Source organism: Thermobia domestica, chromosome 9 (genome assembly GCF_964235325.1).
Source record: "Thermobia domestica chromosome 9, izTheDome1.hap1.1, whole genome shotgun sequence".
NCBI lineage: Eukaryota > Metazoa > Arthropoda > Insecta > Zygentoma > Lepismatidae > Thermobia > Thermobia domestica.
Window position 1 is genome coordinate 149,577,999 of NC_137462.1, and position 26,302 is coordinate 149,604,300.

A 26,302-nucleotide genomic window follows, 5' to 3' on the forward strand; every position below is an offset into this window, starting at 1 on the left:
CAAATTAGTGTTAATTTACAAATTATATCAGTTTTTTATTTTTAAAAAAGTTTGGAAATTCATGCTACTGAAGAAGTATTTTGTACAGTACGTAATACTTATGTAATAGTTAAAAATCAACCTTCAAGGACGAAAATTGTGTTCTGGTAAAATAAAATAATGAACAAGGGAAAAAGAAAGTATCATATCAAACTAGAAACAAATGAAAAAAGTAAAATATCAAAACAGAAACAACAATCAACAACCAAAACTTTCCACACAAAATATGTAAAAAAAAAAAAAAAAAAAGTTTTTCTAGTATTGTTTGGCTTAGCTTGAGATGATGGCATAAAGGCGTGCGTGATAAACGCACTACATCTCTGACAACAAACAACACTTGTTTTGATCAAGGATACTTATTCTCAGCCTATTTTTTTTTCATTGGTGGAAAATCTAATAGTTTCATTTCATATATTATTATTATTATTATGCAGTTTTACTATGCGTATCCACAGATTGTAAAATCTACAGAAAAATTTGGGCAAGTCTTTAATTTGCCCATTTTATGTTCGAGAAAAGAACCCAACCAAGCCCTATGGGACTTCTAACCCGTTCCTACTACTACTACTACTTATATTATGGATCCCTATATAATAAAACTGCACGATTATTATTATTACATCCCGGATTTGTATGCAAAATGCATGTTTATATTAACATCCAGAAACGTATGCAAAGTGTTTTTTTTTTTTTTTTTCGATGGACTTGTAAGAATTCGTTTGAGATGCATGTGATAGCGCGTATTAGTGCATATTTTGAGTGAATTTCGATGCGCACGCATATTTCGTATACTTTGCAAGATATTGCATATTTCCGAACTATATTGCTGCATACTAGTATATTTCAGAGTATATAACAAGAAAATAGATTATCACTTTATAAACGCAGATGTAGAATATTTTCTAAAGCGTTCAGCTGGTTGCATTCAACAGCAGTTGACGTGTCTTGCACACGGTCTTCATCGCGTAGCATCCGAAAGTAGACGCACTTGTATCAAATGTAAAGAAAGTATTTGTGAAAGCTCCATCATGCGTACGTATCCTTCCCGAAGTTGCGAAAAATGTTCCACTATCTCCGCAACCAGTTTTAACCCAATGGAACTCGTGCCTAGAAACTGTGTCGTATTATGCAGATAATGTAAATCAAGTGAAGACGTAAATCCTGTTGATGCCACAAGACATCAGATGCAGATTATGTGCCACGAAAATGTTTCTCTACAGGTGATATGGAGAACAGAATTAAGTACATACACAACCACTTCTCAAGAATTACCTGAAATTATCAGACAGTAGGAACAAGGGCGCAGATTTCTCTGTAAATTTGAAGGGGAGCATTCAGATGCAGAAGGTATACATGTGAGGATTTTTAGACTAATTGCGCTCAAATTATGCCATTGTATATTCATAAATAGAATAAGGGGGCCCACATGAGCTTTGGGGGGAAGGGCCCCCCAGGATTGACGCCCTTCAGTAGGACTCCCGTAAAAGTGATTTGCAGGATTCACTCTCCTTGTTGGGTGAATTATTGCCGACTCGGTCCAGTGAAACTCATGGTGTTGCAAAAATAGCATCAGAAAAACTTTGCCAAGTATTAGCAAAAATCCCATGCACAAAATCTAGGATGTTGCAAATGTATTTAATAGTAAAAGCATGGAATTAGAAGTTTTTAAAAGCAGAGGATTCATAGAAGAGAACTAACGAAGGCGTTCATAGTTCATTGCAACAGAGGTAATTAAGATGGAATATTTTTGTAAGAAATTGAAACTTTATTTTCCTAATCGCTAATGTATAGCTATTTTTTATATTTTTCGTGCATATTTGCATGCTTATCTCGGGGTTTGTTTCTGTATGGAAATCCGGGCTCTAATTATTAGTATATATAGTTAATATAATGTGCGTAATACGAAAGGAAAATGGACTTTTCGGGCCTTATGCAGAGTCGTTTTGAAACGTGATTAGTGATATAGTAAAGAGTTCAACTAACATAAGTCTCCTGCAGTAGTCGGTTGTTTAGTATGACACTAATCATACGTCGAAACGACTCTGCATAAGGCGGTTCGATTCTAGAGATTCACTTTTATAATTATTCAGTGTGGCTACCACCTTCCACCAAGATTTCCGTGATTCACTCGTTTCTAACTGGCAACAATTTCAATACTCATACTTGGTACTACTCATTAGAAATATATGAATAAATGACTAGCGTAATTCGTAACTAATGTAATGGTCTTGAGTGGCATACTCGTAAGTATTGTTTTGAAATTTGGTTTTGTCTAAAATTTGATCCCATCTAGTGTTAAGTTTTAAAACACCGCTACAATTAAGTGTTCAAGAAATAATATTCCTCCACTAATTATTTCACAACCTTTCAAAATATTTGTATTATACAAGACTACATAACATTAAGTAAAGCGTGCAAGTTTACTTTTGGCACATCACTCGGCATTTGGCACAATAATTCTTTCACTAAATGTCCTTATTGTCTCCTTAATGATTTGGGGTTAAGTTTAGAGTTGCCCTTCCACTTTTTATAAAAATTAGGAAAATTTACAGGAGGAATGGGATAAGAAGTAATGATTTGGAATTCAAATGTGATGTTTGGGTGTATAAGTTAGGCAATAAAGTTATGTTTAATACGAGAAATGATGTGTACAAATGGGTACTATTTACAAGACGCGGAAGGTTTTGATGATTCAGGAGCATGGTAGTCGTATAGGATGCCGAATCAGTGCGTTGAATGTGATATTTCCGCATTGAGTTTGACAGAATTATATAAGAATAATGAAGAGAATCTATTAATTTTTTTTTTTATGAAAACCACGAATTATTACTGAATTTAAGTGATAATTGAAGCTTCTGAGAACCGGTTCCAGTCGAACTGTTGTAGTCGAACTAAAGCCTTACTGGGTTACCTAACCTAACATAACAATGTTTAATGATTTAATTGCTTTTTGTAGGTTGGAAACTGAAGCGATAACTCTAAACTTAAGCCATGATTTGCGCTGGGCGACATGAAAATGTATCACCTTACACAAAATTCAAAGGGCTATTAGAAGCAGCTGTTGAAATTGCGTATAAATACGGCGTCTGGAAATATTGCATAAAAACTAAGAGTACAAACACCACAAACCAATCTGTGCTAGGTGGCCACAAAAGCAAGAATGATATGTAACCGAGTCGAAACAGGGTCAAGCTGGATGAACTGAAGGAAGCGAGGGGATACGTCTAAAGGGTGTGGGCGCGTCAGTGACGGTGGGTGTACAAGTAAGCGAGGATATTGAAAGCAACTGAGTTTTGGCAATGATAAGTGTTTCAATACCAATTGTCATGGTTTCATATTGAGCTACACTTGTAAACATAAGGTAAAACTTCTTTATGCTCTGTAGAAATACACCACCGGTGGAAAATAGTATTCAATAGACTCATCTCACATGTGAACTCATCTATTCTGTCCGTCGTAAGTCATTTATAATATTATTTTATACTAGTAAACCTATAATGCAGCTGTATATGTATTTAATTCTATTGCCTGTACAATTTGTTCTTTTCACTTTGCAGCACTTTTCATGCAGAGTATTGAATTTTACCTGTACGCTTGCAAAATGTGGTGCGCGACAAGTAAACCAGCACCAAGTAAACTTAGCTACCGGTTAATAATGCGATTTTTTTATCTCCTTTCCTCAATAGATAACGTTGCAGTGGCTTGCTTGAGATGTGAGGTAATATGTGGGCTATTTCGTTCCAGTGACAAGAAGCGTCACGTTTCATAGAAGTTCAGTGGGGCGACTTCCTAGATATATTTACCCCAAAACATGGCAAAGTTCCTGCTAAAATAGCCGTGAGTGGCAGAATGGTTTGCCTCCAAGAATACAAAGCTCTACTGAGACGTATCTACAAATTGCCTGAAAGATGAGAGTAGTGTGTAGCTAGTAATGGCCATTAGTTTGCATAGAGTACATGTGCTGTTTATGTTATAATTATCATGTTTTCTTTGCTTACAAAATCCACATATTAACCGGAACACCTATATATACATTTAGGCGGAGGGAGAGTAAAGATAATGAATATATTTACCAATACTTGGGAAATTAAAAGGGGAAATTTGTTAACCAGAAGAAAAGTGGATCAATGTTTAGTAGAAGGGGCAATTACAATTACAAACGAAGAAAAGTTACAATTTCGCTAATTTGTGTTATATTAGGTTAAAGCTGACTACTTGCATCATTATATTCATATTCTGTTATGTGCGCTTCTGGTGAATCATACTTTCTGTACAGCATTTCGGATTCCTCATTTGTACAAAATGTACTTCTATTCCATTCTTAAATAAGACAAATCAATTACGCTTCCCTTGCTTCAACATATTTCTCCTGTAACTCTTGTATTTCTTTTTACGTACTTTTAGCGCCTTTCATCTAAACAAGCCCCGAAAATTGCGTACAAATAAGAATCGGGAGAAATCCATGCGAGAGTTAAGGGTTAGCTTTGTATTTATTCCGGTTGAGACGAAACGAAGCTGGAGAACTTGTACGAAAGATGGATTGGCCGCACGGTTAGGCACGTAAGTGACAAGTATGCATGGAATGGAATAGAATTGAGATAAAAACAACGTGTTATTTTGTTAAATATTTTGGTAATTGTTTAGTAATGGGGACGAAGACAGAAGACAACATGCCCTGCGGGGTTCTAACCCGCCTTGAATCGCTAACGCTCGCTCGGCAATACTGTCTGAATTAAATGTTATTAACCTAACCTAACCGAATGTGAATAGAATATCGCAAAGAAGTCAGTTAAAAACCTGGTTCCCCAAAGCTAAACCATAGCCAGTATTTTATTTAAGCCCTGCGATTATGCAGCTAGGCTAAAAGACACAGTGATGATGATAATGAATAAAATGATGTGATAAGATAATGGAAGGACTCACGCATACGATGTTTGGCCCATGCATGTTAAGTTTAAGAGCGCTACGGGATATGGATTTTTTTCTTATTGTCGTCCAAAATATTTCCACTGGGTCACATGACAACCCCAGTTAGTATAGATGAAGTTTAAGGAGAGCACCAGAAGTAATTGTTGAAAAGTTCTTTCGCGATTTGCGTATAAATACAGAATCCGGACATTTGCCATAAAAACCACTCTGCAAATAACACAAATAGCCTATGCTAGATGGTCACAAAAAGGTACGAGTGCTATCTACCTGAGTCAGGGCAAGGCGCAGCAGGTGGACCTGCACGATGGTGCATCCGTAGAGAGCAGCCACGTTAACAGCAGTGGGTATGAATGTGCAAAGACAGTAGAAATACTTGTGTTCCTCACGTTACTAGATGCCTTAACCTGTCGGATAGCTTTGTTGTTACGGATTGTAGAGTATGGTAGATTAGACTAGGTTGGATTATTGGAATGTTAGGTTAATAGAGGGGAGGTTGTTGCATGTCAAATCATCCAGAAAAGTGTGGAAATGGCACCCACTGATTCAGATTTTCATCAAACTCGATACATATTACTCGTAAATATGATTTATGATCGCCTGCTTGTGAGTACAGTCTTGGGGGGAATCTCCATTAGTCAGGAACGGTGGGTATCCGATTTTTTTTATTTTATTATTATTATTATTATTATTATTATTATTATTATTATTATTATTATTACAAAATACCAATCAAAACAGCTTATAAGCGAGGCAGTTTCGTCAACTATGCACATATAGATCTGCTAAAAACGAAATATTTTTCAATTAAGACAAAATTTTTGAGTGTGCAACAAGGAATCAAAAAAATAAGTTTTATCACCAAAAGTCACAAGTTTTTCTCTTTCCTTTTTGTTTGATAATTAACCTGAAAGAATGCCTGAAAATCCTGTTAAATAAAAATTCCTCATGCCTAGGCGCCTATAATTAGTTTCATTGTTAATGATATGCTCAAAAACAGTTTAAAGCAAAAAAGAAAAAAAAATCACTTGAGGAATTGAGATGAAATTATCGATATAGGTAAAAGAGGTAGAATCCTACGTGCCAGGAACGTGATAGGCGGATTTCCATGTTTTGCGCCTATGAGCCCTAGCGAAATTGCCGCCCCTAACCACCAATAGGCCGCCCTAGCTGCCTACTGTCGCCCTTTTCAGCAGATCCACCGACAAGTCATCAAATCACCATAATAACCAACTGACTTATGGCAATATTTGCTAGGACTAATCTGCTACAATATTGTTGTAGTCACAGCCATTAAAAAAATGGCTTTCGCTTATTTTATTGAGTCGTTGGTGAAATATGTGTATTTTCAATAGTTCTATCGTTTTTTTAAAAATTGCCGCCCTGCTCCCGGGGCCACGTGGCCCATGCCTAAATTCGGCCTTGCTTGTGGCCATCATGGTGGCTATCTTGGATTATTTTTAAAATGTTAAACTGGGAGGGAATTAAGTGATACAGCGTTTTAGACTGATTGGCTTCTCAAAAATCCAGATGTGACGTTATGTTTTACCTGATGCTACTTATTTATAAGATAAACACTTGCTATGAAAAAGAAAAAAAATGTTACGCCAAGTTCCGTATGGCAGGTCCCAAGATCGCCATCGTGATGGTTATGACTGTAAGGCCAATTTTACACACAGGCAATATTTGATGTCATTATATCATACAGTCGGAAAAGCGAAAGGAAGTTTTTTTTTTTATGGGAGGGGGAGCTGATTTTTCCAGTTACCCAAAGTGTTAAGAAAGCTAGTACAATAGAGGGCTGAAGAGCTATTCATCATACAATGAAAATAGTTATACATAATGTTAAATAAAATTTTCCAGATGTGAAACAAACTATTTTAGTGGTTTAAAACATACAGGATACAAGTATCGAATATGTTTTATATGCAGAGTGGTATTCTTAAACTTAACTCGTACCGTTTGTTCATCACAAAGCCTACTTGGCGTGAGCTGGAACTGAACCAGGATCCTCACAAATTAGACGTTACCGCTGCTACCACTGATCCTCCTACCCCCAACCTATGCTGTTTCACTACAAACTAGCTTTACATTAGAATTGCATTTGAAACACACTTCCACTGTTTTTATGTTAACAGATGACTTCATGTTTGTTGGTCCCATAAATATTTATTTACCTTTGGGGTTTAAGAGATGTTATCTGTACTTCTTTTAAAATCTCATATCCGTAGTCTGCATGGAAAAGGTACACAATGGACAAACGAAATCGTGTGCATGGTAAGTTACTACTTAATACCATGTGATGTAGAATGACATGAGACAATTGTGGTAAGTAAACGTAAACCTTAACTGCTTATATCCCAAAATAATATAACTTTAACTTTGACAAATAACATAGTAATTTTATGTTACTTATATTATTTGCATATAATAAGAAGAAAAATCTCAAACCTCTATAAGAGATTTTTTTTTTTTTTTTTTTTTACACTTCCCACTATCAGAATTGTCCCAACTCTGAGAGAATTATGGCAAAGTCTCCTAGCGTCTATTGTATTTATATTGCACAGACTGTTTGGAAATCATATCATAGGCCTGTTTTAGCAATTGAAAACAGTTTTTCTAAATTATTTCTATCTGTTTTTATAAGGAAGTTGTGAATAATTACACCAGACAGTAAAACGATTCTTGTTTTTTTCTTTATTTCTACAAAAAGAAATAAGAATAATTTAACTATGAAAACTCGTAAAAAGACTTTAAAACTCTTAAGCCTGAATGTATTTAAAACGTTTACAATGGCTGCGTATTTTGGAAAATATAAATATATTATCAGCTACATCATGAGACTTACTAAAGGCACAATGTAATTAGCGACTTCTCAGGCAAAATCTGATTCCGGGTCCACTGCGAAAAGTTCATCTTAATACCTAAAAACTCATTTGTACATATAGCATGTCGCTTCACCGTCGTCCACTATAAATGGTTCATGTCCATTCAGGGTAAGGGGGGTGAAAAAATCCACTTCTGTACATCAACATCGAAAGAAAAGTTGTAATGTAGGTATTTATGTCACAGATGTTTACAAAGACATCCAAATTCAGCAGACCGTAAACAGACTTCCAATAAGTATCGTTTTGATACATTTTCTTCTTCAAATTTTATATTCTTGCTTTTTAAAAAAATGTCATATTTGCCCTTTTTTCTCTGCCATAATAAATGGGGCAATTATTGCACAGCTGGTAAACATATAATTTAGTGTAATAAGTAATGTAATTATTTTTGTACCGTAGTTCTTTTGAACATGGTAAAACCACTTACATCTGTAAAACAATAATTTTAATAGGTAGCTTAAAAATTAACACCAGCCAAAGTGTTATGAAATCCCGTACTGCGAATGAAAGCAGTTTTATTATTATTATTATTATTGCTTATAAGTCAATAAAACCAGCCTTTTAAAACAATTCTGCTTGATTTGTGTGGCTTTTATGGTAAATAACACATATTTTACTGAATTGAGCTATACATTTTAATCCATAGAAATTATAGGGCCTTGCATAATTGACTCGATACAATTCCACACGTCACCCTACTTCTTTCAAAGTATGCTATAAATTTTAAGCTTACGATTGCTCCTTTTGACTAAAGCAGATTATGAAAAATGAATAATGATAGGACAATACATTTTGTTCGTTTATTACTCTTATTATTTTTATTTCAGGTTTGTTGGTGTAAGCTTTGAAGTGCATTATGTTTTTGACCAATGTCTTATTAAAGAAGGCTAAAGCAAAGTAAGTAATACTAATTAAGGCTCCTGTTTAATGATTATCATAAGTACAAGTGCTTTTTCCAATTAGGTTTATTCTAGTAAAGAACAGCATTTATGTACTAGTATATAAAAATGTTTATATTTTTCCGGTATACAGATCCACACCGTTGGCTTGGCATATTTCTAAAGTAGCTATATCAAAGACATTTTTAAAAAACAAGTGAATATACACATATAAATTATAATCTATAAAACTTTTGTGGGGTAATACATCCCTAGCACTCCTAGGGGTGTGGAAAGAAGTAACTTGTAGAAATAATAGAAAACGATCGATGTTTGTGTCACATCGATAGTTTTCGTGGTTGTTGAGATGAATAGTGACATACTCGTTGCCGTCTAAGCCAAAGTACGGTCTCCATCTGATGATCGATATTAGTGTCGGATCCGTAGTTTTCGGGATCGCTAAGCTGATTCGTGACAGTCTCGATGACATTTAAGCCCAAGTTTAATCAACGACGTGCATATCAACTCCCGAGGCATTTATGCTTGCCGTTATTTATTCGACTCAGTTCTTTATTTTCAAATATTATGCACAACAATTATCCTTTCGGTGCAAAGCCGCGTACTTCTGCTAGTCTTGTTAGACAAATAATGAAACTGAATTTTCTCTTAACGATGAATTTTATTATTTTTTGGAAATTAAGGTTACCCCCTTCAAAATAGTTTCCTTGGGCAGCTACACAGCGATGAAAGTTTTGTTTCTGTTCCGTTTACCAGTGCTGGAATACCTTTCAGCTCGTCTGTTTCACTCTTCTGGGTATTGTCCTAAGCACCAAAATGGCATAATTTCAAGAGATTTTGAGCATTGGGAATAAAAAGAAGTAACAGGGACTGAGATCCGACGAATAGGAGGTTGACGAATGACAATAATGCTTTTTTTTTTCTGTTGAAAGTTCGTTGATGGAGACTATCATGTTGCAGCATCTAAGTGCGTGCTATGTCTGGTTGCACACGTCCCACCATTTTCCTAAGTCTTTCAAGGACCTATCGATAAAAAATTTGATACTTGGTCCTGATGGTACAAATTCCTTGTCGACGATAAACAAATGAGCATCAATTCGATTTCGGATTTGTTCACTTTCGCTTTCTTATAAAGGGGGGAGTTTGCACTCCCGACTACGGCGTTTTCTCTCGTGATCGTACTCAAGAATCCATTATTCATTTCCTGTGATACCACGACTGAAGAATTCTGGCTTAGTCGTAAGATTCTTTGAAACCTATTAGCACACATTTTTCTCATGTCTATGGATGGTAAAGACGTTCACATTTAATTCATTACTGCTCATTCTCATCGCCAATCGACGAACTGACCACACAAGAGACTTCACTCTTCCCGCATAATCATCCGTTTTTGAGGTTGAAGGTCTTCCCGCACGAGGTTCGTCTTACACTTGTTCTCCGTCTTCTAAAAAGGATTTGTTCCATTCGAACATTTGTGCTCTGGGTAGGGAGGGAATGTTCTCCACAAGCCCTTGATTAACATTTCATAAGTCACAATGGCTAAATCACCAAGCTTTACACAAAATTTGATGGCAGAATATTGCTCAAACTTTTGCCGACCCATTTTCGTAACACATCTCACAAATGTAAATTCTCTTCAGGCGCTCTCAATAATCGTGTAACAACTGAAACCAGTTCAAACTTGTATTGAGTCAGTGGTAAGGGAGCACTTAACTGCAAAAATGAAAAATTTAAGAATGAAAGGTACAGGCCACTACACTAAACTTTCTTGTTCCAATTTCTTGAACTAAATCATGTTGTGCTGCAGTTGTTAATGAAACATTTTCTTGTAGAATAGGACGAAGATTATACGATGTTTTCTGTAAGCTTCATCCAAAGAAAACTCATCCACAAAGTAAACTAGACTTGTAGATTTTTCCACAAGAAATTACTTATGCCATATGTTATAGTTATTAATGAAATATTTGTTTATTTGCGTAATTGTTGTTTTACAAAATCATTAAAAAAAAAAGAGAGAGAGAGAGAAATCTCACACAAGAGTAAATTATCCGTTGTGAATATTATAGGAATAATCAAAATGAAATATGACCAAAATCGCTTGAGTCATTTTTGACAAAGTATAATAGTTTGGAAAGAAACTCATCTTCATTAGTAAACTACCCGTTGTGAATTTTTCGTAACGAATAATCTACACAGCATTGTTGAGTTATTAATGAAATATGTATTTATGAAAGTGAAAAAATTGCGTTTTTTTAAATTTTTTTTAGAAAATCGTCCGAAAAAAAAACAATCCCTCGTAGATTTTTTCAGAACAAATGTTATGCAATATCATTAGGATATTAATGAAATATTTATGCACGAAATGTGAAGAAAATCGCGTTAACCGTTCTTGAGAAGATAGTCCGTAAAAGCTCACTCTCAGGAATAAACTACCCCTAATGGATGTTTTCAGGAGAAATGAGTTACACCATATTCTCAGGCTATAAATAAAATATTTATTTTTAAAATATGAACAAAATCATCAGATTCAAATCACTTTGTCTTTATCTCTGGACCGTGAAAAGTATAAATCCGTTGAAATCTGGATTTTTTTTTTTTTTTTTTTTTTTTTTTTTTTAACGATCACCATACTTCCCTTTTGTTGCTCGAAAGTAAAGAGATAATTGTAAAAGAATTACATAGTTATATTAATAGTATATTAATGAATTGCTATCTAGGGCTACCACTTAGAAAATTGCGTTCTCTTGTGAGATGCGGAGGGCAAGCTTTTTTCCTCCCTTTTGTCGTGCTGGGGGAATTAAGAGGTAGAATATATTTCTTCCAATATTGCAAATTTGGTAAACATGTTACTAGTTCTCTAAAGTTTTATAAAAATGTTGAAGTTTTAATGTTCCATTTCATACTCTGTAATCTAAAAGTAATAATAAATAATATAGCAGGATAATAAAGAAGTTATTGGGGAAAAGAAAAATACGGGGCATAAAAGGTAAAATCCGGAGAAAATACATGATATAAATAATTCACCCCAACCTCTACAAAATCCATACAGCACAACCAAGGATGTCATTATGTATTTGTAGTCTTCATTTCTGAAAAAAAAAAATCAGTAGAAGCTAATATTATGGAAATTTTCCTGTAAAACGATTGGGTTATGCAGTGAATAATCACCATTTGAATCATAGAATGGTATTCTTTAGTTGCTTCTACGATTATGCATTTTTTTGTTAACTTTATAGGCTTTTACCCATGGTGCTATGTACCCACGCTTTCAAACTAATCCCTCGTCACCCTTAAAGTATTAGAAATTGGATTTGCCATAAACCTATCATTGATTCTCGGTAGCTACTCGATCCATGCATGTTCACCTTTATTGACAGATTCGCTCACATTTTTTGTCGAAGTTCTTTTCATGCCATGTTTTTCGATAGAGATGCAATATGTTTACGTTGGGAACATGCTGCCTCACCTCGCCGGCCAGTAATCTTTGAAATATTCAGTTTCGAAGTTCATTTTTTAAGCATTAGCGGGGATACGGTGGTTCAGTGGTAGAGCGCTTATCTCTGGTGCGTGAGACCCTGGTTCGATCCCCGGCCAAGTAAGTTTATGGTGGACAACATAATGTCGATGAGTTTTCTCGGAGTACCCCCGTTTCCTCCCACAATATCATTTCATCAATTCTCCCATCGTCGTTCACTAGCCTTAATCATCTTTTCTCCTTAGCCTAAAGGGTATAAACGTGGGGCATTTATTTCGGAAGCGCTAGCTTACACAGGAAGCGATATTCCACCTTTTGAGTTTATCGCCGACTTGTAACCTATTTCTTCTTTGGAATGGCTTTTTGTCCGTTTATCACTAAGATATGTCCACGTTTTGTCCTGTTATCACAAAATCATATCCACGTATATAAAAGAAATATTTTTTATTGGCTTCAAACTCTTCAAACAGCCTGTTTGTCCCACATACCTGAAGTTAGTTGTCGAAGTACATGCGTTACATTACATTATTAACATGCGTTCCATACACATTTCAACCTAAATCTTCACCTACTATTTGTGTTGTGATCATAGTCAATGTGCATAGAAAGCTCTGAGATTACACTCGTCTGTCTACTAGAATCAATTCGTTTAGCGTTGAAGTTTCGTATAAGAGGTTGCAGCTGATGACTCCCACTACCTCGGTTCTCTTGAATGTCCAACAGATTAATAATTTCGTTGTTTAAGACCAATCTAATTCATTGTTCGTAATTTTTCCTGACTCATTTTAATGCTTTGAGTAAAATTACAAACAAGATACAGTTACCGGAAATCAATAAAAATACATTTTTTTTCTGTAATGGGTTCCGTACGTATAGATTTTATCATTTTTGTCTATTAGTACTTAATGTCCATTGCCATTGTTGATAGGATAGCGAAACAAGAACAACAGAATCTAATTCTCAAATCGAGAACGTTTCACTTATTTTCGTTTATCCGCGATATTTCCCTTTCATATATTAAAAGTGGAAAGTCCATTAGAAGGTATTTTCCTTTTATAAAGTTGGAGGTTTTACTCTAATGGCGCGGGAAATTACTAGAATGTTTCTGCGTCAGCAAAGTAATATTATAAATATCTAATTCGTTGATATATTGATAGCTTCAAGATACCGGGGCGCACAAAATATAAGGGAAATTATTAGGTTTGTGATGGTGTTTAAAATGTGAATGAAACAAAATGTTGTTCAGTATTTACGTATAGTTTTAATATATGTAGTGTTAATTTTGTTTTTAGGCATATACTGGTCATGTGTGAAAGTATGGTATCTGGACATAAACGGAGCGTCGTTCGAGAAAGATTGGGAGATAAACTGGAATTTATTATGTGGGATCCATTTGGTAAGTGCCATTCTGCTCAACTTTTATTAAGTTGTAACGCATGTTAATCAATGAAAACAAAAAATGAGTTGAGTCGCTTAGTGGGTTAAGTCATGAAATCATATCCTTCGTGTCCTAAGCGTCTTGCTTATTTCACTGCGGCCTAATACTAGAAATAAAATGCAAAAATATGTTTACGTATATTAAAGTATCTTTCATGATATTAGCGAAATCAGTTTACATTTAAAGCTGACTTTAGTAGAAATTATTCTTACCTTGCATTCTAGACGTGAAAATCACAACAAACGGTTTCAGGACTTGTCTGACTTCTATTTCTATGTATCGTGTTCCGCTGTACTATCCATTGAAGCGAGGTTATAGATTCTGTCCATCCTGTAACTATAAGTAAGTAGGAGTGTCACATATACACCACCTGAAGGAGTTTTATTTGAATGGCGTAATATTTTCTCAATTAATATTGAAGCGGAAAGTAGTAGATCATTTCTACCACTTCTAGCTTCAGTAGATGTAGTAAAGATAGCTTTTTTTTTTTTTCTCATAAAAGCCGTTTTTTCTGAGGAGAAAGACAGAAATTTTGGCTTTTGTGTGTGTGTGTGTGTCTTTTTATAACTTTCTTGGACAAGTACCACTTCTGTTTTCCAGTAGTGGATTCTACAACTAAGAAAATGCGTTTACAATATCCAGTACTTGCAAGTCCTATGTTTAGTTCTTGCTGGCTGTCTTAAATGGTTTTCAAACTCTATTTGTGTTTACATGCAAGTGTAATCTATGCACACACCCATATATTCCAAATGTCGCCTTGGCGGCCCAGACATCTTATCAAGTACCTAGAAGTTGGAAGTTATATATATATATATATATATATATATATATATATAATGTTCGTGTATGTGTGTGTGTGTGCACACGTTTTATATAATGGGAAAACATTTTTTAAAGCACTTGCATCTCTAAATATTAGAGTGGAAATGGGGTATATTCTTGGGACGCTTAATTGATTGAAGAAAACTGCTTCTCGCCATCTACTAGTTTTTTTCTCTAGTGACGAACGTTAAAACCCGAAGTGGTTGATTTCTGCCACTTCCGGTTTGAATAGGGAGTTCAGAGGGATGATACCTATTCTTACCAGGGATGACTCCAAAGTTTAACCTTGAATCTAGGGATAATCTATATATATTTCTTAAAGAGGTTTGTCAAGTAAGTTCCAAAACAAGATTCAGTTCCTTGCCCGGAATGACCTCACCCCATCAGGGTTGGAAATGTATAGAACAACTTTACGTGTATGTCTTATATATCAAAGTGATCTGCATGACTAATAGATTAAGAATATAACATACACTACTCAATTATATCCTATAGTAATGAATAAAAAAAACATGATTATTTCACTATAAATATTCTATATTTGTGGACCTATAAAGTTGAGAAAAGCATATCCATAATATCTAATTAACAGTGAGTGATTTGGTATCACAACTAATGTGACTCATTGTTATGGCTGGATGTTATACATTGGGTGCACTTATTTCAACTTTTATATTTTTAACGATTTAATCTATATACGTTGTCAGATTAGTACGTTCATTATATATTCGTCAGCTGCTTATTATATCTAGACGTGTTGTTCGATAGGCGCGGTGGCTCAGTGGTAGAGCGTTCACCTCCGGTGCTTGGGCTCCCTGGTTTGATCCCAGCTCGCGCCGTGTGGACTTTGTGGTAGACAAACACCGTGCTCGTGGGTTTTCTCGGGGTTCTCTCGTTTCCTCACACTTTCTTCATTCCACCATTTCATTCATTTCTCATTATCACTGTCTCCTTTAGCCTAACCGGAATAATCGTGTCATAAACTCATTTATTCATTATTTTGGCAATATGCAGCTCAAGCAATTTAATTCTCTTTTTAATTTAAAAGGACTAGCATATACTAGCAGTCGACGTTTCTATGTGTGAGTGTGTGTGTGTTCTCACTCATCGGACGCATGTGGGCGGAGTGACCTTGATCAACACTTCTTCAGCCAATCACAGCTCTGTCCGCTCTTACGTCACTTAACGCGTGAAACCCACGCGAACAGCGAGAGCTGAAGAGATTTAGCGGGAGACACTTACTTGGCGCAAACAAGATGGACATATAACAACACATTCTACCCTGCTGCAACAAGACACTGCGTAATAATGTTCTGCACTTAACCGAATCGAATTATTTTTCACATTTTAAGACACATCCATTATTATTATTCTCTTAATCGTTATTTCCTTGTTTGAGGCAATGTAAGTATCAATATAATTAAAATTTTCAAATCGATTGACGAGTATTTTCTGCGATTGTGCATGTCATCTCCTACGCCTCGTGGCTGTCTATTGAGTGCATGGTGCAAAATTTACTTTTAATTATGTGTGTAATTCATTAATTTTCCGAAATTATGATGCTGAATCTTTTGTGTCTCTAAAAGTTGTACGTAGAATTTTTGCTTATGTGTGGCTGGCGTTGAAAGGAGCTTTCTTCGGATAACTTGTTTCATCGTCAACGCTCGAGCAAACGTCCTATTTACGACTATCAAATATAATGCTTGCTCTATCTGGATCACCATCCTATGGAGTAAACATTATAAAATGGTGCCGGGATAAATGTGTCGAAGCAGAAACCTTTCTTTTTGTATAAATGTTCAGTTTTTGTGTTTACGAACATAGGCCTAGGTATTTCTGATGTTCAAAACTTGCTGCGTAATTTTGCCGCCATCTCAGAGAGTTAATAGTACCTGAAATTCGTGTCATTGTATCCTTGTCCAGTGCATTCATCCTTGCATATTTAAGCCTAAATCCTGTCGAAATTAGAATATTTTTATTATTTGCATTCTTAGATTTTTGCAGAAATTAGTCAATTATTTGTGTTAGCGAGTTTGTTATATTTGCAACATCATGGCTGAAGGTGATCTTAGAACAGTTCTCTTATCTATGCAAAGGGAACTGAGTGCGTCAATTAATGAAATTAAAGAAAATCAGAATAAGTTGAATGAAAGCCAAAACGAATTGAGTGATAATCAAAAGCGTGTGAGTGAAAGCGTTGAGGCGATAAATGTAAACCAACAGAAAATGCAAGATGATATCAAGGAATTACGTAGCGAGTGTCGTGAAAACATATCCCAATGTAAAGATGATTTGTCAGGTGAAATTAACAATGTGAATAAGTGTATTAGTGCAGTGCGACATGAATTGATAGAACGAATTGAAGCAGTGGAATTAAAGTGTTTTAATACGAGTAAAGATATACGTAGAAGTGTACGTGAATTAGCAGATGCAGTGCATGATATACGGGGCACAGTTGAAGAAAATACGCGCCAAGTAAACGACCAACAACGTCAATTAGATGAATGTCACAATAGAGTGGATGATTACGAAAAAAGGTTGCGTTTGGTCGAAAGTCTCGACAAGTACCGTGAAAGCAGAATTCAGAAGTGCGAGACTAAACAAGGTGAATATAGTATAGCAGTGCAAGAGTGTATTCAAGTGTGCCACGAGCAGGGTAAATTTAACCAGCAGTGTATTGAAACGTGTCTCCGCGCCAGTGAATTAAGTGAACAAACTAAGCAAGATGTGGAACGATTATCAGAGCGTGTGCAGCGTATAGAATTAGCAAATGAGCACCATGATACTGGAAGTAATATGTCACAAAGAAACACAGGTTCCGTGCACAGTGTGAAGCGTGAGAGAAAATCGAGCAGTGAGTCTCAAACGGCGTCCGATACAGAGGTGGAAAGTGATGTAATAAAGAGAACCGTGTCAAGAATCAAAACCGAAAGAGAAAGTCCGCGTATTAAGCGTGCAAGAAATAGTGAAGTGAATGTAAGGCGTTGTTCATTGCGATTAGCAGACATTAAACAACTCTCCACATTTTCAGGTGATATGATGAAGGAAAGTGCAAGAGCATTTTTGGAAAATTTCGGTAGAGAAATGTCGTTCGCCGGAGTGCCTCAAAGTGAATATTTAACGATCATGCCGTTGATTCTTAAGGACAGTGCACTTAAGTGGTACGATTTACACGGTAAGAAGTGTCAAACTTTTCAAGAATTTGTGATAGAGTTTCAGAATGCATTTGAGAGTCCCTTAGTGAAAGCTACGCGTCTGCGCAACTTGCGATCTATTCCGTTTGACCCAAAACGGTATAGTAGTGTTGTTGATTTTGTGACAGAGCGTTTTAGTCAAATTCAAGCTCTGGAAGAATACGAAAATCCAACCATTACGTTGTCACACATCATCACTCTCCTGCCCAAGCGGTACCAATTAGCTATGATGGGTTCTATGCCTGATAACATAAATCAGTTCCTTGCGAGTGTGCAGTCCATCGAAGGATTGTCAGGAATTATTAATATGTACGATAATCAGCGTAATAAGCAGCAACAGCAAGGTGGTGCCGGTGTTGGCGTGAATAATGTAAAAGTAGAACACGGTAGTGAAGTGAGCAGTGATAATAGTGCGCGTCCGAATTTCAAACAGGGATGGAAAAGGAAATTTCATAGACGTGGACGGCGAGGTAATTTTAACAGAAATAATAACAACTCGAGCGGTGGTAATCAGTCGCAAGGCAATGGCCGACAAAATACAAGTGCAAATGAAAATCGAAACGAAACGCAAGGTGCAAGGGCAAACGAAAATCAAAGGAGTGCGTCGACTTCCCAAGGTAGTCCGAATCAAAATAATAATTGGTTTCCAACGTTTAATAGAGGTCCTAATGTGAACAGTGGGAACAATCAGCAACGTCAATTTCCATACCAACAAAGTGGTTTTTATCCGCAGAGTTCTGTGCCTTTAAACTAGTAGCGCCCTCCCACTTGGTCGCTTCAAAGGGGAGGGATTTCAGTAGTGTAAACCGGATTACTTTTCCACATATGTGCAACGAGGAAGATTTACAAGCAGAAGATGATATAAGTAATGATAACGAAGAAGAAGTGATCAAATGTGAATTAGGTCATAATACAATGAGAGTAAAAATTTTGTTAAACGATCAACCCAAAATCTGTCTGTTAGATAGTGGATCAGAACTATGCCTATTACGGTATAATATTTTTCGAGAAGTAACAAAGTGTGTAGCAAACGTGCATTTGCAAAAAGGAGAGCATATCGTTTTGTGCGATTTTCTAGGAAGAAAGAAAAAGAACGTGAAAGGAGGGGTTATCTTACCGGTACGAATTGAAAATGTGGAAGTGCCAGTTGAGTTTCTTGTGTTACCAGAACTGCACGAAGACGTAATACTCGGTGCAAACTTTCTCGAGAAATTAAACAGTGTCATCGATTTTAAGCGAAGTAACTTGCGTGTTGAATTTCAAGGAATTAGTGGTGAAGTGCCTTTAATACAGAGAAATAGTGAAAATGTCATTGTAGCTAATGTAAGTGAAATTAAGTGCAAGGTAGCCCCTATTGTCGTATTGTCCGAGATAAGGGACCTTAATGATTTTTATGCGAGAACGATGAATGTGTTCCGCAGTGGGTGCGCCGAGCCTTTAGAGAAAAATGAAGCTAGTGACTTAGTGGAGGACTTCCCACCGGATCTATATTTCACAGTAGATGAAATAAGGGATGCAGTTACACGCGCTACGCTGTTTAGTGAAAACGAGAAAGAACAATTATTTCAGCTGTTAATGAAACATAGGAAAGTGTTCGCCCGTTTTCCTGGCCTGTGTAACAAATTTCGTACCGATTAGAAGTGGATACAAATGAACCCATTGTTGCTCGTCCTTATGATATTCCGCACAAATATAAGGAAGGAGTGCGTGAAGAGATCCGAAAACTGTTAAAGTGGGGTGTCATTAGACCTAGTTCATCATGTCATCTATTACCGTTGCACGTAGTATTGAAAAAGAGTGGAGCGTTGAGAATAGTAACAGATTGTAGAGCATTAAATGTGCACATTAAGAATCCAGCTCTGCGTGTAGAAAAGTTGTCCGACCTCTTTGCTAAATTTAGTGGGAAACGTGTGCTAGGTACTCTTGATTTTACTAGTTCGTATCAACAATGTGGAATTACATAAGATTCTATGCCATACTTAGCCTTCTTGTTCGAAGGAACGTTATATGAGTACACACGCATGGTGTTCGGCGTAAAAAAATGGATCGTCTGTACTGCAATTGTGTTTGAATAAAGTGTTCCCTTTACCGCTACAAGAGAAATTAATCAGGTATATGGACGATGTAGCTCTTGGTTGTACAAGCGTACCAGAATTCTTACAGCAGTTAGATGAAGTGCTTAGTTTGTTAAGTGATGCGAACATGACACTAAATTTATCGAAGTGCATTTTTGGTGTAAGTGAAATTAATTATTTAGGCTATTACGTATCTTCAGAAGGCATACGAAAGGATCCGAAATCAGCTGAAGCAATCGAGAAGTTACCAGTGCCTAAAAATTTAAAAATGTTACGCTCATTTCTTGGTGCTGTGCAGTGGCATTCGCGAACAATCAAAGATCATGCTGTTATTGCTAAACCCCTTTACGAACTTTTAGGGAGGAAAAAGAAATGGAAGTGGGAAGAAGAACACCAAAAGGCATTTGAATCATTAAAGGCTGAATTAGTGAAAGATGTTAAGTTACACCATCCACAGTTCGATAAGCCGTTTTATCTCGAAAGTGATGCAAGCAAACTCGGGTTGGCTTGTGTGTGTTACCAAATTATTGACGGTGAGAAGTGTGTATTAGAATATGCAAGCCGTACTCTTAATAAACACGAACAGAACTATGCCATAATTGAGCTTGAGTGTCTTGCATTTGTGTGGTGTATTCGTAAGTGGCATGTTTGGCTCAAAGGAGCGAAAATATACATACGAACAGATCATAAAAGCTTAGTGCAGTTAAAACGTATGCGTAATTGGAATGCAAGACTGATGAGGTGGTCTCTTGAACTTCAATCTTACGATTATGAAATAGAATTCATCAAAGGCAAGACTAACACACTAAGTGATTGTTTATCTCGTATGTTACCAACACAGGAAGATCTAATGGTGAATGTGAATCCTATACAGGCTGTTCAATCAGAAGTGTTCGATTTAGATCCGTCTACAATTGCGAAATTACAATGGGAATGTGACGAGTACCGTCCTATTATTAGTTATTTACAAGGTAATATAAGTGAAAGTGAAAGCAGTGCAAATAAGAATTCTTTTCGTAGTAGTGCTCGAAATTGGAAACAAAATTACACTTTGAAAAATGGTATTTTGATGGTGAGAGATTTTCACTTCCCAGACAGATTAAAATTGTGTGTACCTCCATGTTTAGTGAAAAATATTTTAATTGGCTACCATGATCATTACGGTCACTTTGGATTTATGAAAGTGTTTAATATCATTTCCCGTATGTTTTATTGGAAAACAATGCGTAGTGACATTAAATCGTACATTCTTGATTGTGAGGTCTGCATGAGGACGAAGGTAGACCATCACCCGGTGAAATGTTTAATGCAATCAGTGCCAGCGGAAAACATACGCTATTTGGTCTCAGCAGATTTAGTTGGTCCTCTACCTCGAGGTAAACATGGCGAAACTTACCTGTTAACAGTGTGTGATGTATACTCACGTTATTTAGTAGCATATCCACTTCGTCGTGCAACAAGTGCAAGTGTCGCAAAATGTCTTACTGAGTCATACATGCTTCATCTTGGTATTTTCATGAACATCTTAGTAGATAATGGACCACAGTTTATTGGCAAGGAATTCGTACAAGCTATGGAAGCATACAACATTAAAATACATTATACTACGCCTTATCACGCACAAGGAAATGTCATCGAAAGATTCCATGCTGATTTAGAGAGAATTTTGCGTGTGTTGTGCCGCGATTCTCATTCTTCATGGCCAGAATATATTGTGCAAGCTTGTTTATTGTTGAACTATACTATTAGTGCCAGTTTGGGAATAGCGCCTGCAGAATTACATCTTAACATCAAGCCAGAAGAATTTACATTGTCACATTTTGGAATTGTGAAAAACAACGAAACAATCGATGAGCAAGAAGGTATAGATTGGAATGGAAAATTAATAATGGCTGACTTACGGCGAAAGAAAATCATTCAGCAACGTAACGAAAAGTTGAACGTTCATCAGAGAGCTCGAAGAACTTTGTGTGAAGGTGACTTAGTTTTCTTACGTCAGTATAATATTAGTAGCTTGGTAGACAAACGTATAGCCAAACTGTGTGAAGTGTACCGTGGACCTTACTGTGGAAACAAGTTGGTGAAAATGTGTTTGAAGTATTGGATCCGCAAAGTGGTAAATATATCGGATTTCAGAATGTTTAGAATGAAGCTGTGGAGACCAACACCAGCTACTAGGAAAAAGTGGCTAGAAATTCTGAAGAAGCATGTGGATGAAGAACAGTTCAGTGATATTTTAGAGAGAGCCGAAAAAGAAGCCAACGGAGATTACATGAACGAAGAAGAAGAGGAAAGTAAAGAAGATCAATTGTGTAGTATTAATAATGAAGATCGAGAAGTGAGAGTACATTCTAGTTTCGTCGACGAAAATGTCTTGTGGAATGTACGACATGGTTATTTAGATGAGCGAAAGTTGTTGAATTTATTAGAGAAATATTACCATTAGTACTTCGAAGAAGTCAGTTTGAATTTAGAGATATGTTAGGAGATATTAGAGTAATATACACGTTTATTAGAGTATTCCTTTTGTTGTTATTGGAACAACATTGAAGTTTTACCTTAAGACCTACGACCACATTTCGCCATGAATTTCATGTGCATCGTTTTTTTTGTCTTCTATAAAACTCTATGGGGTTTCCTTAGTATAACTTGTTTTTGTAACCACATCTCTGTGTGTCTTCGTGGTCGTATTTACAGTGGGTAGGTTTATATGGTTTTTTGTGGGTTGGCTCTTCTTCATTTAGTCGTCAGACCATCCCTAAGATGGATACAGGTTGGCATCTGTAGACATCTGACATTGCCTCAATATAATTCTCCATCATTCGAGCTTATATTGGTTTATTTCTCTCTTCATTATAGTATTCATGTAACAGTCATCATTAAGGTTATATATCTATAGGCTTATTATATTATCTATATATATATTTTTATTCAGCATCATGTCCTATATATGTATATTTCAATATTAATTTATCATGTACCATGTACTCATTTGATGAAGCGGGGGCGCGGTGGCTCAGTGGTAGAGCGTTCACCTCTGGTGCTTGGGGTCCCGGGTTCGATCCCAGCCCCCGCCAAGTGAACTTTGTGGTGGACAAACACCGTGCTCGTGGGTTTTCTCGGGGTTCTCCCGTTTCCTCCCACTTTCTTCATTCCACCATTTTCACTCATCTCTCATTATCACCGTCTCCTTTAGCCTAACCGGCATAACCGTGGGACGTAAAACTAAAAGATTTCATTTTTTCATTTGATGAAGTTGCACGAAGGCGTTGAGGATTGAGACGTGCTTGTCGTAGTTTGTACTCGTGAAGTGATTTGAAAAAAAAAAAAAAAAAAAAAAAAAGAATGAAAGAAGAAATACTTACATTTCTTTTGTTAATCCATCCCAAGTCAACTTCCTTTTAACCATAATTATGTTATTTTAACCTTATTATAGTAATTACATGTAACACGTAAAAACATACACTTGATATCCATACACGAAGAATACAACACAAGGAAGAACACACGTAGGTCCAAACAATAAGAAGAACACACATTCTATTCACTTCCACTTAATACGAATGCAGCAGTAGCAAATGCAGCACATTTTAAGTCACAAAAAAAAGAAAAAAAAGAAAGAAAGAAAGGAAGATGCAAATTATACGTTAATAAGTTTATACGCAATAAGTTATAGTATTCCATGCATCTTCATATTGGCGCCGAATTTTGAAAAATAGTCCAGCGCTATTAAAGGACTATAGCATGCAGAGACCTTCTAGAACTTCCACCGATGGACCTAGCCCTATCCAATGGGAAGAGGATAGGAGCAGAAGATTTAATCGTCGAGTGTTCATTCAACGGGAAGAGAATGAACGAAGAGGATGGCCTATGGACTGGACATTGTGCTGGAACATGGTGTAGATTGTGAATAGTGGACAATTTGGACAGTGTAACGTATGCAGATAGTAAAAGTATAAACAGTGTGCTATAACTGAACTGTGAAGTGTTGTTATTCGAACTAAAATTATATATATATATCTATACTCATTCTTTTTTTGTTTTGTTCAATTGATTGCAAAGGTGAAAGTGTTTTAAAGGTTGAAATTAATTCATTGCTTGAAGTGTTTTCTCATTTTATTCACATTATTTGCAATATTTTAGTGTGTGTTAAATATTCAATTTCTTTAAGTATTGAGTGAATGTACATTTGAACTAATAGGTTACAATGAATACATATCCATACATTTATTCATATTTATGGACTGAATAGACATTTTATTTTAGTGAGTGCAGTGTTAACCAAGCATTAATGTGAACTATAACCCAAGTGAAGAGTGCTTCAAAAACTTACAGTGTGTCCACGTCATACGCAGACACAAACTATAAGTGTTGCCAGGGTTCTTAGGATAAACGTATCTCACCAGAACTTTACCTATCAGCTGTTCGGGTGCCATTTGTCATAAACTCATTTATTCATTATTTTGGCAATATGCAGCTCAAGCAATTTAATTCTCTTTTTAATTTAAAAGGACTAGCATATACTAGCAGACGACGTTTCTATGTGTGAGTGTGTGTGTGTTCTCACTCATCGGACGCATGTGGGCGGAGTGACCTTGATCAACACTTCTTCAGCCAATCACAGCTCTGTCCGCTCTTACGTCACTTAACGCGTAAAACCCACGCGAACAGCGAGAGCTGAAGAGATTTAGCGGGAGACACTTACTTGGCGCAAACAAGATGGACATATAACAACACATTCTACCCTGCTGCAACAAGACACTGCGTAATAATGTTCTGCACTTAACCGAATCGAATTATTTTTCACATTTTAAGACACATCCATTATTATTATTCTCTTAATCGTTATTTCCTTGTTTGAGGCATTATAAGTATCAATATAATTAAAATTTTCAAATCGATTGACGAGTATTTTCTGCGATTGTGCATGTCATCTCCTACGCCTCGTGGCTGTCTATTGAGTGCATGGTGCAAAATTTACTTTTAATTATGTGTGTAATTCATTAATTTTCCGAAATTATGATGCTGAATCTTTTGTGTCTCTAAAAGTTGTACGTAGAATTTTTGCTTATGTGTGGCTGGCGTTGAAAGGAGCTTTCTTCGGATAACTTGTTTCATCGTCAACGCTCGAGCAAACGTCCTATTTACGACTATCAAATATAATGCTTGCTCTATCTGGATCACCATCCTATGGAGTAAACATTATAATCGTGGGACGTAAAACTTCATTTCATTTCAGTGTTGTTCGATAGGTCACACGATACAAAAATGTTCAATAGATTTTGAGTTACTAATTAGGGAAAACTGGTCGTGGTGGTAATTTGAGCTCACTTATTCGATCTGAACAGCTCTTTCTTTGTAGCTATATAACCCCGATTGCTCACTCTTCAAGATTTAAGCCACGACAAGGCCCGGGTGATGAAAGGGAAGAAGGCTTCGGCTAGATGTTGTTTGCCGGAGATTGGCTTTAGTTTTCTCTCACGTCACGGTCCTGGCAAGATGGTACTATCAGGACGTGGCCTTTCTTTTTAAGGTGTGAGGACCACGTAACTCACACTGTCTCACGATCACTTTATGGCGTGATAGTGAGGTTTCTAATTTAAAATATTTATAGTGAAATAATCATTTTTTGAGTTTATGTCCCTTAAAATAGGATACAATTGGGTAGTGCATATTATATTCTTAATCTACTAGTCAGGCAGAGTACTTTGATATATAGGATATATAAGTCAAGTTATTCTATATATTTTCAACCCTGAAGAGATGGGGTCACTTCCGGCCAAGGAATTGAAACCTGTTTTGGAACTTGCTCGACAAATCCTTTCAGGAATTATATAGGTTATCCCCAGATTCAAGGTTCAACTTTGCAGTCATCCCTACTTAGAAGGCTAAATCGATTCCAAGGAACCTCTTCTTGTCGTCTGTTACCGTTTTGCTGTATGTAGATCAAGGCCTTCCTTCCCAGTTGATCTAATGGCTAGCGGGTACGCCTTTCATGCACGTGGATCTAGGTTTAGTTCCCGGTGAGGGAGCACATGAAGTTTAATTTCACGATGATTCATTTTCTGTAGTTGATTACTGAAATGGGACATTGTACTGGATTTCTATCACTTTGGTTTTGGCCCGTAAAACGCTTAATAGATTGCAGGAAACCGCTTCTCGCTATCTATTACTGTTTTTGCTATATACGATTTTGTGATCTACGTAAAAACCGGAAATGGTTGATTCCTACCACTTGTGGTTTAAATATCACCACCATCAAAGAACTAGATCCCTAACTTTTAACTCTTTACATCCTGCCCAAAATTCATGGTGGTCCATCAAGTAGTTCTAGAGATTTTTGTCTCCCCGACAGACTTCTTAAAAGTAAGTCAAGTTAAATCTGCACAATGGTTTCAGATAATGTAGATCCAAATTCGTTCTTCCTTGAAAAGGTTTGCTATCGAAGCATGTGGTTTTATGGATAAAGTAGCGGAAGGAGATACGTTGAGAAAAAGAACCAGAGAAGCACTGAAAGTGTTTCTTGTGATTTCCATGTCCAGAATGCAA

At 36.3% G+C, this 26,302-nt stretch overlaps 1 protein-coding gene across 2 annotated transcripts in view; it reads left to right on the forward strand.

The window, feature by feature from the left end:
- Nucleotides 1-2,179: 2,179 nt before the first annotated feature.
- mRpL33 (mitochondrial ribosomal protein L33) overlaps nt 2,180-26,302 on the forward strand; it is a 40,429-nt gene continuing 16,306 nt past the window's right edge. The window contains exons 1-3 of one of the 2 annotated variants that reach the window (XR_014133109.1): nt 2,180-2,282; nt 8,681-8,750; nt 13,517-13,620. Coding sequence is in view for 1 of the 2 variants with exons in the window: in XM_081771991.1 (XP_081628117.1) it covers nt 8,710-8,750; nt 13,517-13,620 (145 nt within the window). In the remaining variant the exon portion in view is untranslated. The remainder of the gene's footprint in view (nt 2,283-8,680; nt 8,751-13,516; nt 13,621-26,302) is intronic. The other variant, XM_081771991.1, reaches the window with a different exon arrangement.